General features: G+C 43.7%; 1 protein-coding gene across 8 annotated transcripts in view; it reads right to left on the bottom strand.

Moving 5' to 3' along the window:
* GIGYF2 (GRB10 interacting GYF protein 2) overlaps nt 1-13403 on the bottom strand; it is a 183010-nt gene that overhangs the window by 39515 nt on the left and 130092 nt on the right. For all 8 annotated transcript variants that reach the window (XM_088479253.1, XM_088479254.1, XM_088479255.1 and 5 more), the window contains 4 exons: nt 8304-8395; nt 4735-4842; nt 4515-4615; nt 3343-3443 (listed from right to left, as the gene is read on the bottom strand). In XM_088479253.1, coding sequence (XP_088335379.1) covers nt 3343-3443; nt 4515-4615; nt 4735-4842; nt 8304-8395 — 402 coding nt within the window. The remainder of the gene's footprint in view (nt 1-3342; nt 3444-4514; nt 4616-4734; nt 4843-8303; nt 8396-13403) is intronic.

The raw sequence follows: 13403 nt of genomic DNA, 5'->3' as shown, positions 1-13403 counted from the left end.
AAAACCATACTAGAGTCTAAAACAGGAAGAAGCAACAGTCGCAGACAGTAGAATACCAGTACTGCCGGGCATAAACAATCATATAGATGTATGTATAATTAAACCGATCTACCGATCCAGAGCTGATCTATGAAGGCCAAAGGCAAATACCAAACAGTCGACCAGGACCATTCTTGAGGTCCAACTAATTAGTGGGATTTTGACCAGCGGAAGGGTTAGACCGTATTAGTCTCCAATGAGTGGAAATCCCCACAGGCATGATGCAGAGACAGCACCGAGAGGATTGAGTCTACAACTCCTTGCAGAGGTTCAGACAGCAGTAAAACCCATTCTGGAACAGAGGGCTAAAACAGCAACTGGAACCCTTCAGCGAGCCCAGGCGAAGTCCACTTCGACTGGAAAAAAAAAAACAACCAACCTCTGGTAACAGCGGAAAAGAAACCACAGCACAAAACCCCAAACAGACGACTTCCAACGTGATGGAAGTGTGTAGTCAGTACCAGCTTCTGGAACATAGTATGAAAACAACCGGGATATCCCAGCAGTTAAGAATCACGGATGCAACAGCCACCCAGGGAGAACGAGCTACCAATAAAGGGATGCATTCTATACAGCGAGGCTAGAGCACTAGGACAACCATGAAGGTACCAGTCAATGTAACGAAACTATCAACAGATACTGAACAGTAAACACAACACGGCTTCCTGCGTGGAACTTTGCTGTGACTCTCACATTATAATGTAAACATGTGCCCTAGCCCATGGAGGCACCTCAATCCAGAAAGTAGCATAACCCCAACAGATTGTAGTATAATAGTGTAACAAATCGCTATGTTGGAACTATTACCCCACACACTAGGAAAGCTCTAAAGTGTAGAGCCAACTGACATGAACAGGTACCATAAAAGAGCGGATGGCGGCCCTATCCCTGGTTATTATCCTGTCACTGCTGCCAGTGTCCATGAACAGTGCTGAGACCTTGTGTCAGCACAGCGCTGCTGTTATGGAAGCTGTGGTCTTCTCTGCCCATGGCTTAGGGAAAGACCGGCACGTGTGGGAGCTCCACTCCTTCAGCTGGTCAGCTTTACCGCGATTTCACTAAGCCTCGCCTCCATAGCAGCTAAACTAATCTGCCTACCCTAATGTTAAATGGCGGGACCGCACTGTCCTGTCAGCGCTAGTATTACGGGGCGCGGCTTCAGATTGACAGCCGCGGCAGCACTGTGCCGTCACCCTCGCTCCATGTCTGCTCTTGTAACTGAATCCGCGACTTTGCCCGAGATCCGGGCGCTAACTGCCGAGGGCCGCGGCGGGTCTCGTCAGCAGCTCCGATACTCCTACATTAGTAGCTGGCATGGGGAAGGAGCCTGTAAGTTGTGACAGCCTCAGCAGCATGTGCTGTCACTGAGCCCAGCGTTTACGCCCACCACTCCAGCTAGTCAGGAGAGGTGGGATATGCTCTCAGACTGCTGCGGCTGGGATGCTGGGCAAATGAGGAAACCCAGACATGAACCGATTTCAGTTGTGGCGGGTCCTCATGGAGTCCGATGACTCACTGTTTAAGGTCCCCCCTCAGGGTCTCCGAATACAGGCTGCATTAGCCGTGGCGGTGCACTTTCGGCGGCTCCCACATAGCAGGCAGACTGCCACAGTAAGCAGTCTGCCTGTCCTCACGTAAACTTTAAAATAATTAAAATAAGAAAGGGCTGGAGACAGCCCCACAGTGCATCGGCTCTCTCAGATACAATTTGTAAACTGGGGCTAATGGGGTCATAGAGGGGGAGAAGCCAGTCACCCTTCTAATTATTTAAAGTGCCAGGCTCTACTCTACCACTGACTATACACCACTGTCTTGAGCTCCAGTGTCCCCTAGTGGATGAAGGAGAAAAAACAAAACACCTTTTCACTTCAAGTGTACAAGTGTTTAGATGGCCGTCTCACCTGCTTATCCCTATGGGAGGGGAAGAATGATTAAGAGTGAATGGCCATTTTGTATCCTATGTCATCCACCTAGTAAGTAACATGCAAGGTGGACACGAACGATGGATAGGGAATGTACCTGCTTGTCTGAAAGCTTAGTGGGCAATGACCAGAGCAGTAACAAGAGGAGCAACAGCGCCTCAGAGTGGAGAATGAAATTCGTTTAAACATTAGTGTCCCAAACTGAAATGTTAGATGTATGAAGGGGTTGGTGAATAATGTCAATTATATTCCCTACATTGTAAGGCAAAGGTTAGGAGCCATGTCCAACAAGAATAACCATTCAAAACCAGTGGGCCTTTGCCAGGAGATGTCACTCAAATGATAGGGTCATGAAACAAAGCTACCATTGCAGCTATGACATTGGTGGCGGCCAAAGGCCTATGATTAGTCAAATGGAAGGAGCTGGAAACATAGCTCCAATGTGATTATTTCCAAACTGAAGGGAGTGCTGATGCATCTCCCAAATGGGTTTATGAGGATATGTATCATTGATGTCCAAGGATACATATCCTTGATGTCCAGCACTGTAAGAGATAATCCCATATCTGCCACCGTTATGGCATCTACAGGTTGCCCTGGGTAAGAGAATAAAGGACAGAAAAAAGTCTTACCATTTCTCAGGTAACAAGTCACTAAGGAGCTGGCTTTGCGGAAGAACAACAATACACGTCTATGTTTTTAGTCTTTGGGGTCCTGGAAATTATGGAACAAAATACTATAGGCTATAGCTCATCTGAAGTCTCACATTCAGGGTTAGCAGCTGAATTTTCTTGGGTCACACATCTCTAACCCTCCTCTCTGGTTTTGCCCTCGTTTGAGGAAAGGGGCCCGCCAACAACTCATCACAAAAACCTTGCCAAAGGTTAGACTGGCAGGGAGGGCAGAATGAAGAAAACAGACTAAATGACTAATGTAGCTGCCCCATGTTGGCTCTTGAATAGTGGCTGAGTGTGTAAGAGATCAAAACCATTTTGGCTACTAGAGCACCAGTGAAGGTTGCTGACTGGAGCTGGGGAACTGTGCAGGTAGGACAGAAGAGGCAGAACTACTATAATTTAGTACGGTACGTAAACAGATAACTAGGTACCAACGAGACGGCAAGTTATTTTGGAGGACTCTCTGGGACAAGACAGCACCAGGGAAAGATATTTCAGGGAAAAAACAACCTATTCATAGGGGGATCTAAATGGAGTAGAATAGTAAAAAAAGAAAAGGGGCACATTAGTATCTCTCCAGCTGTTACTGCCATCATGTGTTTTAATATATTTAGCAACACAGAGGAGTGTTTCAAGTATACAGGTCATTTTATTCAGAGAAAGGATATAGGTTTCTTGACTAAGCCCATGTCAGGTGCACATACCTTAGCTGCTTTCACCTTCTCCAGCTGTTCCAGCTGCTCTCTAGATGCTCCCTGAGAAGCTGGCTCTAAAGGCAGGTCCCACACGCTGCTTCCCTCCCACACTGCAATCAAAGGGGAAGGCATGAAGCTGCTTATATAACAGAGGAAGGTATGTCACAGGAAAGGACGGATTTGGAACATCGTTAACACACAAAACACCAGCATTGTAAAATCAGTATGTCTTACAGTGCTGCCAGTACTAACATGTTAGGGGTGGGGGGAGTGTGTGTATACACACACACAGATATATATACACATACACTCATATATATATATATATATATACACACACACACACAAGCAAGCTGCGGCACTCGGAAATTCATGAACAAATCTCAGAGGGCCGTATTATTTATATATATATATATATATATATATATATATGTATCACACACACACACACACACACACACACATATATATACAGTGTGTTTAAACAGACTGTGCTTAAACAATCAGACACGCGTTTCGCTGAGCGATGAAAAAACAGAAGTAACATCTCTCTTTCCTACAGATATATTAACAAATTAACAGATTGGACAACTGCCGTCTACATCTATATTCAAGTATGATAAACTGTATAAGCGAGGACATATATTTATATTGCAATCATTGTTTTATATAATTTACCTTGATTTAATCTCAAATCAGAGCTATATACTATGAACATGAGCTGTACCACACATTTCAAATGTACAATAGATTAAGCAACTAGTCAAATACATGGAAACCTTTCAGCAGAGATGCCCCATTTACTACTGGAAGCCAGGGAGAGGAAATTACTTAACAACAAGCCAAGAGTGTTAACAAGGAAAGTCTGAATTTGAGCGGTAACCTTAGTTTGCTTTTTTAATAAGAGGATGCAGCTAGAAAAACATGCTATAAACCATAGCAACCAGACAATTACATACTCCTGTAGCTCATGATTCTAAGGGATATATTTACTAAAGTGCTGGGTTTTCGTAATGGAGATATTGCCCCATAGCAAACAGATTCTAACCATTATCTTCTAGAAGATGCTAGATAAATAAGTAGAATTTGATTTGTTGCCCATAGCAACCACTCTACTTCTAAAAATCCGCACTTTAGTAAATATACCCCTAGAAGACAGACTGTTAGACATGAATACTTACTAGTAGTTGGAGGGGCAGTCGCCTGAAGTTCCCACAGTGACGTGTTATCTGCCACAGGCATCGCCCTCGGTACTGCAGGAATTACTGTCTGCTCAGATATCCTTTAAGAAGCAAATGCAATTTATTGAGCAATACTTAGAAAGCAAACTACTCAGAACATCAATGACAACAAAAAAGTATTTAGATATTATTAAAGCCAGCTGGCAGTAAGACGCGTTACCTCATCTTTAGAGCCTGGAACTGCTGTAGGAGGAGAGCCAGCTGTTGCTGCTGCTGTGAGGACAGCGCTGCCTTCGGTTGCTGTGCCATGACTTGGGCATATTGCTGTCTAAAGAGACGATAGTGAGAACAACAAGATACAAACTACATGTGTTGGTATGTACCAAAAAAGGCACATGAGGGGTACCACAGGTTGGTGTTACCGGGACATAATTCAATTGATGGTTAAATTATTATTTAAATTAAATTTATGGTCAATGTGAGTACCAGCCGCCAGCACTGGTTTGGCAATCATAAAATATGTAAACAAGCAGAAGCACAATCCTGTCCACCACCACATAACTGGGCCTAAAAATGGCAAACCAGCACAATTTACTTCATTTGCAAACATTTTTATGAGCTGCTCAATAAAAAACATTAGGCCCAGGGGTGTCGAGACCAAAACGTTGATGTTCTAGAGAGCCTTGAATAAAAAATGGTTTGGGAACCACTGTGCTAATGTACTGTAGACAAGCTCTTGTGGAAAAATTCAATTAATGCTCAAGTAAACTGGTTTTCAGATCACAGGAGATTTTTTATAATATAATATAATATATACACACACACACACACACATATATATATATATATATATATATATAAAAAGATATTAAAGCTCAAGACTAAAACAGGATTTTAGTACTGGGGACACAGGAGACATGTTATATATCACCCCTAAAAGACTGGGCACTGGGAAACATAAAAAACAGACACCTCCCTCCTTATAACTGTCCCAATTACTCCTTACAATTAGCCCTGCAAGACGAAAAGCAGCAACAAAAACCAGACATGTATTCCCTGGGGAGGTTGGCCGGTCTCAACCTACAACTTTAATACAGGACAGAATAGGTTACGTCTACCCAGCTGTTCTGCAAATCTTAGCAGCAGGCGTGTGTGTACCATACATTCTTGAATTCTTTTAATATAGGAGTAAACACCAGAGCTGCTGGGAGACTAATTCATAGGGGTGCCTTTCTGTAAACTAATCTTCATAAGTTACCTTCCTTTATTCCCTTAAATGTCAACGAGTCCCCTTGTTACTTTTCAAAAATGATACCTTCCATTCCATTGGCTTTTCTGTTTGAGATGAATTAAATGAAAAGCAGTGTAGTTAGCCTACAAATGATCTCTATGGCTGACATTGGCCCGTCTTCAATTAGCCGTGAAAAGTCGGAGACTTTTCGCCTGTTGTACTTTCCGCCGCGTTCACCTGGTTGGGACACGAATTTGCGGCATGCGCATCCCTGTGTATCGCCCTATTCAATTACTGAACAGGCGAAACCGCAAATAAGCAGATCCATAACAGGCGGAAAGTACTGAAAACATTCGGGGAATCAGTCTGTACCCCAAAATAAGATACACTGACACTGGAAATCATTACAGATGTGTACTATTAGCCCTAATAAATGTACTTTATGTCCTTAATTTGTGTTAAAAACTTTCCAGAAGCATATTTGTAAAAGTGTTGAAAAATTATAGAAAACAGTATTTTTTTGTTAAAATAAAAATAGTCCAGTCAAATTTGGGGTGCTAGAAAATGGGTGCTAGCATATTTATGTCTCTAAAGTGCACTTTTAAAAAAAATTAGAAAAATCCACCTGCTGCAAGCATCTGCAATCCTAAAAAAAACACCTACCCCATCCAATCGGCCCCCCAAGAAACCTATTTCGCTAGTCTTTATCCCTGCCATCCCACTTTTTTCATTTTCGTCCCAAAAATTACATGTCTTTCTGGGGGTTTCTGAGGCAATTTTTTTTTGCTGATTTGTCCTTTGGGAGGAGGGGGTTCAAAGGGTTCTGAATGAATTCCCCAAAAGATTTAGCACTTTTTCCCGCCTGCCATTCATTGAAGACACTGTTCCACCTGTTACAGTGCATTGACTTTCCGCTTAGGCGTAAACATCCTGAAATTGAATTTGGAGATAAGATGCAAAGAGCGGCAATAGACAAAACTTTTTTTTTTTACAGATTATGGTTTTTCGCATCTAATTGAACCCAGCCCATTGTATCATAACTCTTTCTTCAAGTCTGTGTCTCACATGCACCTCCCCAAATTTTAAAACCTCATTGTACCAACCAAAAGGACCTCATGAAAAGAGCCAGAATTCAGAGGAAACCAGTAGCAGCACCACAGAATAGGCCTGCAGCTCTCTTGCTGGATAAGTAAGGCTAAAAAATGAAAGAGGCACTGTATCTCGCTTCGTGTGTGGAAAATCTGGTGTAAAAGCCTATGGAAAACTGATGCTGACACATACAGAGAGCAGAAACCTGCATCTTGAGAATGACCACTTCTCCAGGAACACAATGGATAAACACGTTTTCCATGACTGAAGCAATACCTGCATTGGCAAGAGCCATTTTAGGCAAGTTGTATTCTACCCTGATGAAAAAGGTAGATGTACTTATCGGCCATAGAACTATGAATGCCCAATAATATACACTTATTAAATAAACTTATTGCGCAGCCCCATTCTTATCAGGGAGCATTTGTGCAGCACTGCCCTTCCCAGATATGCTGATGAAAGGGAGGGCAATAACCAAGGATTTGTATTAACACACAAACCAAGTACCGCAGAGGTAATGAATCTATGCTAAATAGAGTGCAACAGTGACATACAAGAGACAGAGTTGCACAGGCAGCAGAGTTATGTACACTTACTGCAGTTTTATAGTGTAAAGTTTCCTGAGAGAAATTGACAGAAAGACTGTGCTAACCACAAGTCCCAGAACTGTAAACTGTCCAAGAACACACATCCAATCACAGCCTCGCCACCCTAGCGCACACCGATGAGTGGGAGAGGACCCCACCTCCCCAAGTCAATGACAGGATGCCCAGCCAATAGGAGTGCTCCCACTGCGGAGAACTCGCCAAGAGAGGCAGCCAATGAGCGCGAGCTACCGTTCAGGTAGCCCTAGCTAGGCCTCATCCCCCGACTCTGCTGCCTATTCTATGCCTACTTAACGCCACAGAGAAACCTTCTGGTATGCGGCAGCTGACACTGCACCCAGGTAGCCGGGACACAAACTTGTGTTGGAAGTGGCAGGTCCCTCCGGAGGTGGCCATGTACTGGGAAGATTCCTATAGACAGACACTGCATGGCAGGAACATATAATAATAATAATAATAATTAAAAAAAAAGAAAGACGAAAATACTGCAGCTGTTCGCAATGGTGCCCAAAACCTATACACATTAGGCTACAAAGGATACACTTAACATACCATTGATGCTGGGACAGAGGTGAGTGAAGGACCCCCACAGTAGAATGAAGGGGGTTAGGGGCATGTCATTGGCACATTCCAGGTAACAGATGAGGCTATCCCTTAATATGCAAAATTAGAAGAAAAAAAAAAAAATGTCTGTCTCTCTCTCTCTCCCTCCCTCTCCTCTCCTCGGAAGCAGGAGAAAGGAAGAATTATAGGGTAGCAGAGTCAGGCCATGTTTTCCAGTGCTCTACCACCAATGTCTTCCTATTGCTGAATGAGAAGTATACAGTACACAATCAGTGGATTAGCAGAAACTGAAACACTTACTGTATAAGAAACTGCTGGTAGTGCAGTTGCTGTAACTGGTATAGGGTGGTTATGTCCTGATGTCGGCCTAAATGCTCAGGGCCCAAGTCTCCCTGTAAAAGAAAAGACTTATTATCATTCTTAACATAAAAAAAATCCCTAAGACCAGGAGGGTGTGTGAGACTTTATGTATATACACATTTAAATCATGAAAAGTGTAAGGTTATCATTTCATCAGTACCATTTATAGCCATGGGCAATTCATTGCAAAACATCTTTTGTACTAGCAGACGTGGGTATAGTAACCTTCTTATGAACCGAGTTGTGTTTTACTTGTGACTTAAGAAAAAGTTGAAAAGGATGTGTTATGGGTAGGTCAGCAGCCTTCTTACTTTCTTAGTATTACCATTAAATATATTTATCTGAATACATTTGAGGAACACTGCTACGTTGGGGTTTAGAGGGAGCTATGGCTGGAGCAGGCACTGCTGTGAAATGCAAACTTGCTTAAAAGTTGGTCTCCTCCACCAGATCAGAGATCAGTCAGACTAACAAAGCCCATAGGAGAGAACAAAACTAAACAACAAACAGGTCAACACTCAGATAAAGCGAAAGGGGTAGGAAGGTAGGGTCATCCAAATGGATTCAGAGAAATGGATTGAATACCAAGCCCAAGATTCCTATTTTCTCATTCATCCATTGACTGACACTATTTTGGGGATGTTACAAAGCAGCTCTTAGGGGAGTGTAAGATCAGACAAAGCTGCACACAGATCTTTCAGGACAATACCTGCATTCGTAACAAAAATAAAAAATAAAGATTGTCTATGTTTTCTACAAAAATTAACAGACGACTAAATTGAAGACCGACAAAGCCATTCAACTGAAGCACAGTGCTACACTACAAAATGAGGCAGTAGACAAGCACAAAAGACCTTCCAAGTAAGGAATTTGAACTTCAGGAATACTAGACAATTTCCTCTGAAAGAAATTAGAAAGAGCCAAAGCCTAAAACTTGAAAGAAGCCAATTTAAGGTTACTATCTAGACCAGGGGTAGGAAAATGTGTGACTCTCCAGCTGCTGTGGAACTACACCTCCCTGCATGCTGTGCCAGTTTTAGCATGCCCTATCAGCAAAATTGTGGTATGGCATACTGGGAGGTGTAGTCTCTCAGAAGTTTGAGGGACACATGTTTCCTACCCCTGATCTAGACAACCCTGTAAAATAGAGGGGTGCCAAATTAAAGTATGAAGTGTAAACTCATTTCCTTTCACACAAACCTATGTAGGTTTTTCACACCATATTGTAATTTTTGGAAGAGATAGGTTTTCTGACCTTGATCATACTTTGAATAACCTGCTCAGCTAGTCCCTGTAACCAACAGGCCTTAAGAGCGACACCATTAAAGCCAGTTGAGTTAAATCTTGGTGGATAAAAGGACAGTGACTGAGACGATTGTCCCTTAGAGAGCTCTCCAAGGTGGCTCTGTTAACCTGCTCAAAATGTCAGCTTGCCAAGATTTTCTTGACCAATCCGGTGGCACCAAAATTACTGGGATTCCCCTTAAAAGGGTTTCTTGAGTAACCAAGGAAGCAGAAGGATCATAAGGAAGAGATAAACCAGTCTGTTACAATTCCAAACGAAAAGAGGGGGTACTTGCTTAGATTGTTTATCTTCAACTACCCCAGAAGCGGCTGAGGAGTCATTGGTGACAGCCAGAACAACAGTTGCCAAAAGAGGGTTTGACCGTAACCACCAGGCTAGAATCTGGTTCTGAGGGGGGAAGCTTGCAAACTGCAACACACCAACAGAGGCTACCATTTTTCTTATAAGCTTCATGTAATGAAGTACTGAAATCTGTCTGCAAGAAAACCTGTATCCGAATGGCCAGAATCTTCTCTTACAGAAAGACTCTGACCTCTGGTGTTGAAGGGAAGGATCCAGACATTTCAGAAGCAGGGCAGACGAAAGTTGACTTCTGATCATACCCAACCATGCGCTTCCAGCTCTTCTTGCCTTCAACTGAAAATTAGCCAGAAGAACAGAGGCCGAACTGAAATAGTTTTTTTAGGTTTCGAAATATTGAATCGGAGGAAAGAGCTTCTTCCTAATGTGGCCTGAGATATAATGCTGTCCAGCTACTGACTGAAGGTGAGAGAACCATTAATGGGCAAACATTCCAGAGTCTCCAGACAGTTTTGATTTCTTATTTGCCCAAGGATGTAAGGGACAGAGTGCCTGTAAACAGACAATACAATTTTTACTCACTGGAATTCATCTGGGGGATGCCATTACTTCAGGGTTATGCATAGTGAGGTGTAGGGTCGGATACTAGCTTAATTAAAACTATCTTCCACCCCCTATATAACCCATAACCCCCTTCCACCCTAAGCTCAGTCTATGTTTAACAAAAGACAGAGGAGACCCACTGAAAGAACTGAGAAACCAGATAGGTATCTTAGTATGAAACCAAAAGAGGGATGGAATGCTGCATCCCCCAGATGGGACTCCAAGAAAGGGATTTTTTTACGGTAAGTAAAAATTGTATTTCCTTTAATATCCATCTGGGGGATGCAATTGCTTCTGGGACATACCCATGCAAGCCAATTAAGGGGGGGGACCGACCGCTCTAAGAAGTTTTCTTACTGGCATCACTTGCGCCAAATGTATGGAAGCAGTAACATTTTGTAAGTGTACGGATCACCGGGTAGCTGCTTTGCGGAGCTGATCAACCGAGGCACCATGCCGTACAGCCCAAGAGGCCCCGAAAGCATGATTGAGCCCGAATTGGAGGCCAAAACAGTCACATTCGAGGACAAATATGCCTGCCTAATGGCAGAAAAGGCCAATCTAGCGATGGACCTTTTTGAAACAGACCAGCCTCTTTTTGGTGCATCGATCAATACCAACAGGGAATCTGTATGCCTCAAAGACGCAGTACGGTCCAAGTAAATGCGTAATGAACAAACCACATCCAACAGTGCTAAAGAAGAAGCTTCACTAGTCACTGAATACTGGCAAAAATCTGTAAGGACAATATCCTGTTTAATGTGGGAAGCCGATATCACCTTTAGAAGAACGGAAGATTTAGTGCGTAACACTACCCTATCCTCATGAAAAATAAGAAGCGGAGCCTTACAAGAAAGAGCCGCTAACTCAGATATGCTTCTAGCTGAGGCAATGGCCAAAAGGAAAAAAACCTTCAAAGTGAGATCACAATTCTACAGATTCCAGAGGCTCAAACTGTGTCTTTTGAAGTGCCTGCAAAACTAAATTCAAGTCCCAAGGAGGAACCAGCAGGACATAAGGAGGCTGTATACGAAGAACCCCCTGCAAGAAGGTCTGCAATTCTGGAATGGTGGCCAATTTCCTTTGAAACAGGATAGATAGGGCCAAAATTTGTCCCTTAAGAGAGGATAATCTAAGACCCTTAACAAACCACTCTTGTAGAAAAGACAAGAGGCGAGACATTCGAAACATTTCAGGTTTGAACTTGTTTTTTTCACACCAAGAAATATATATCTTCCAAGTCTGAGTATAAACCTGGGAAGTAACTGGTTTGAGAGCCTATTTCATGGTTTTCACCACAGACTCTGAAAACCCTATCGCTCTCAAAAATAAGTTATGGTAGACTTAACATTGATTACTCTTTTTCTTCGAGGTCCACAGGGATAACATGGGGTAATGTGGTTGGAGAGATCCAAGCACCAAACAGTTAAAGCTTTGAGCTCCTAGGATTCCTCGGGTCCTCCTCCATATATACCCAGCCCCCAGCCAAAAGCCTTCAGTTTTGTAAACAAGCCTCAAGGCAGGAGAAGGAAAGAGGAGAATGAAGAACAACCGTACACAAGAAGCACTCTCACCCAAGATAAGTGACCGAAAGAAAAAATACTCAATTTAACCAAGGGCGTCAGCGGGATCGGTATGAATGACTGGCGGACCTATGTCCAGCGGTTCAAACTCCGACGCCGAAAGACCGGCAGCAGTGAAGTAGAACTAAGCCTCCCACCCCCCTAACTCTCCCTTAGGGGTGCATAACCCTAACCCCCCCCCCCCCCACCCCCCGCAGAAGCCTAACCCCCCTTCTCCTAACCCTACTGGGGGATGCCTAACCCCAAGTCCCCTACCCTGGGAGTCCCTAATCTAACCCTCCCCCCCGCGGCTGTCCGCATCCTTTGGTATGCCTGGTGTCGGGCTCCCGGCGTAGGGATAATGATAGGCATCGGGACTTCAACGCCTATCATTAGTCCCCTGTCGAAATTGCACAATCGGGAAGCCGGCGGTCAGCATTTCGACAGTCGGCTTCCTGACTGCATCCCACGTCAGGGTGGGTACCCTGTGGACCTCGATGAAAAATTGTTATCAATGGTTAGTCTACCATAACTCTTATTTTCTTATTCAGGGTCCATAATGATCCACAGTGATACCATGGGGACTTCCTAAAGCAGTTTTTTTAAGGGGGGGGGCGCTCCTGAGCAGAAAGGAAAACTTGTCGCCCAAAGGAAGCATCCTGAGATGCAAAAGCATTAAAGGCGTAGAACCTAAGAAAAGTGTGGACAGAAAACCACATGGCTGCTTTGCACAATTGTTTAGAGGCACCACGACGGTCCTACAGACCGAGTAGAATGTGCTGTCACAGTGTTTGGGACAGGGGGATCAGCCTGTGTGTACACCTGGGATCAGTCTGTGTGCACACCTGAGAGATAGTCTTACGTAACCATCGAGCCAAGGTCGGCTTGTTAGCTGGCCATCCATACAATACAAAAGAGCATCTGATTTTCTAACAGAGTTTGTATGTTCCACATAGATACGGAGAGCACGAACTACATCCAGGGAGGCTTCACCTACCGAGAGGTCTGGAGCCTGAAAAGTTGGAACTACAATTTCTTCATTTACATGAAAATGGGCCACTACCTTAGGAAGGTAACCCTCCCTTGTATGAAGAACAGCTCTATCCTGGTGGAAAATCAAAAATGGGGAGCGACAAGAAAGCACTGCCAAATCAGAGACTCTGCTTGCAGAAGTGATAGCGAGGAGAAAAACTGTCTTCGCTGTCAACCACTTCAAGTCTACAGAGTCCAGAGGTTCAAATGGGGGACCTTGAAGACTCTTAAGAACCA

Source organism: Taudactylus pleione, unplaced genomic scaffold, assembly GCF_031769625.1.
Source record: "Taudactylus pleione unplaced genomic scaffold, aTauple2 ptg000229l, whole genome shotgun sequence".
NCBI lineage: Eukaryota > Metazoa > Chordata > Amphibia > Anura > Myobatrachidae > Taudactylus > Taudactylus pleione.
This window is presented reverse-complemented; position numbering and strand designations above follow the sequence as displayed.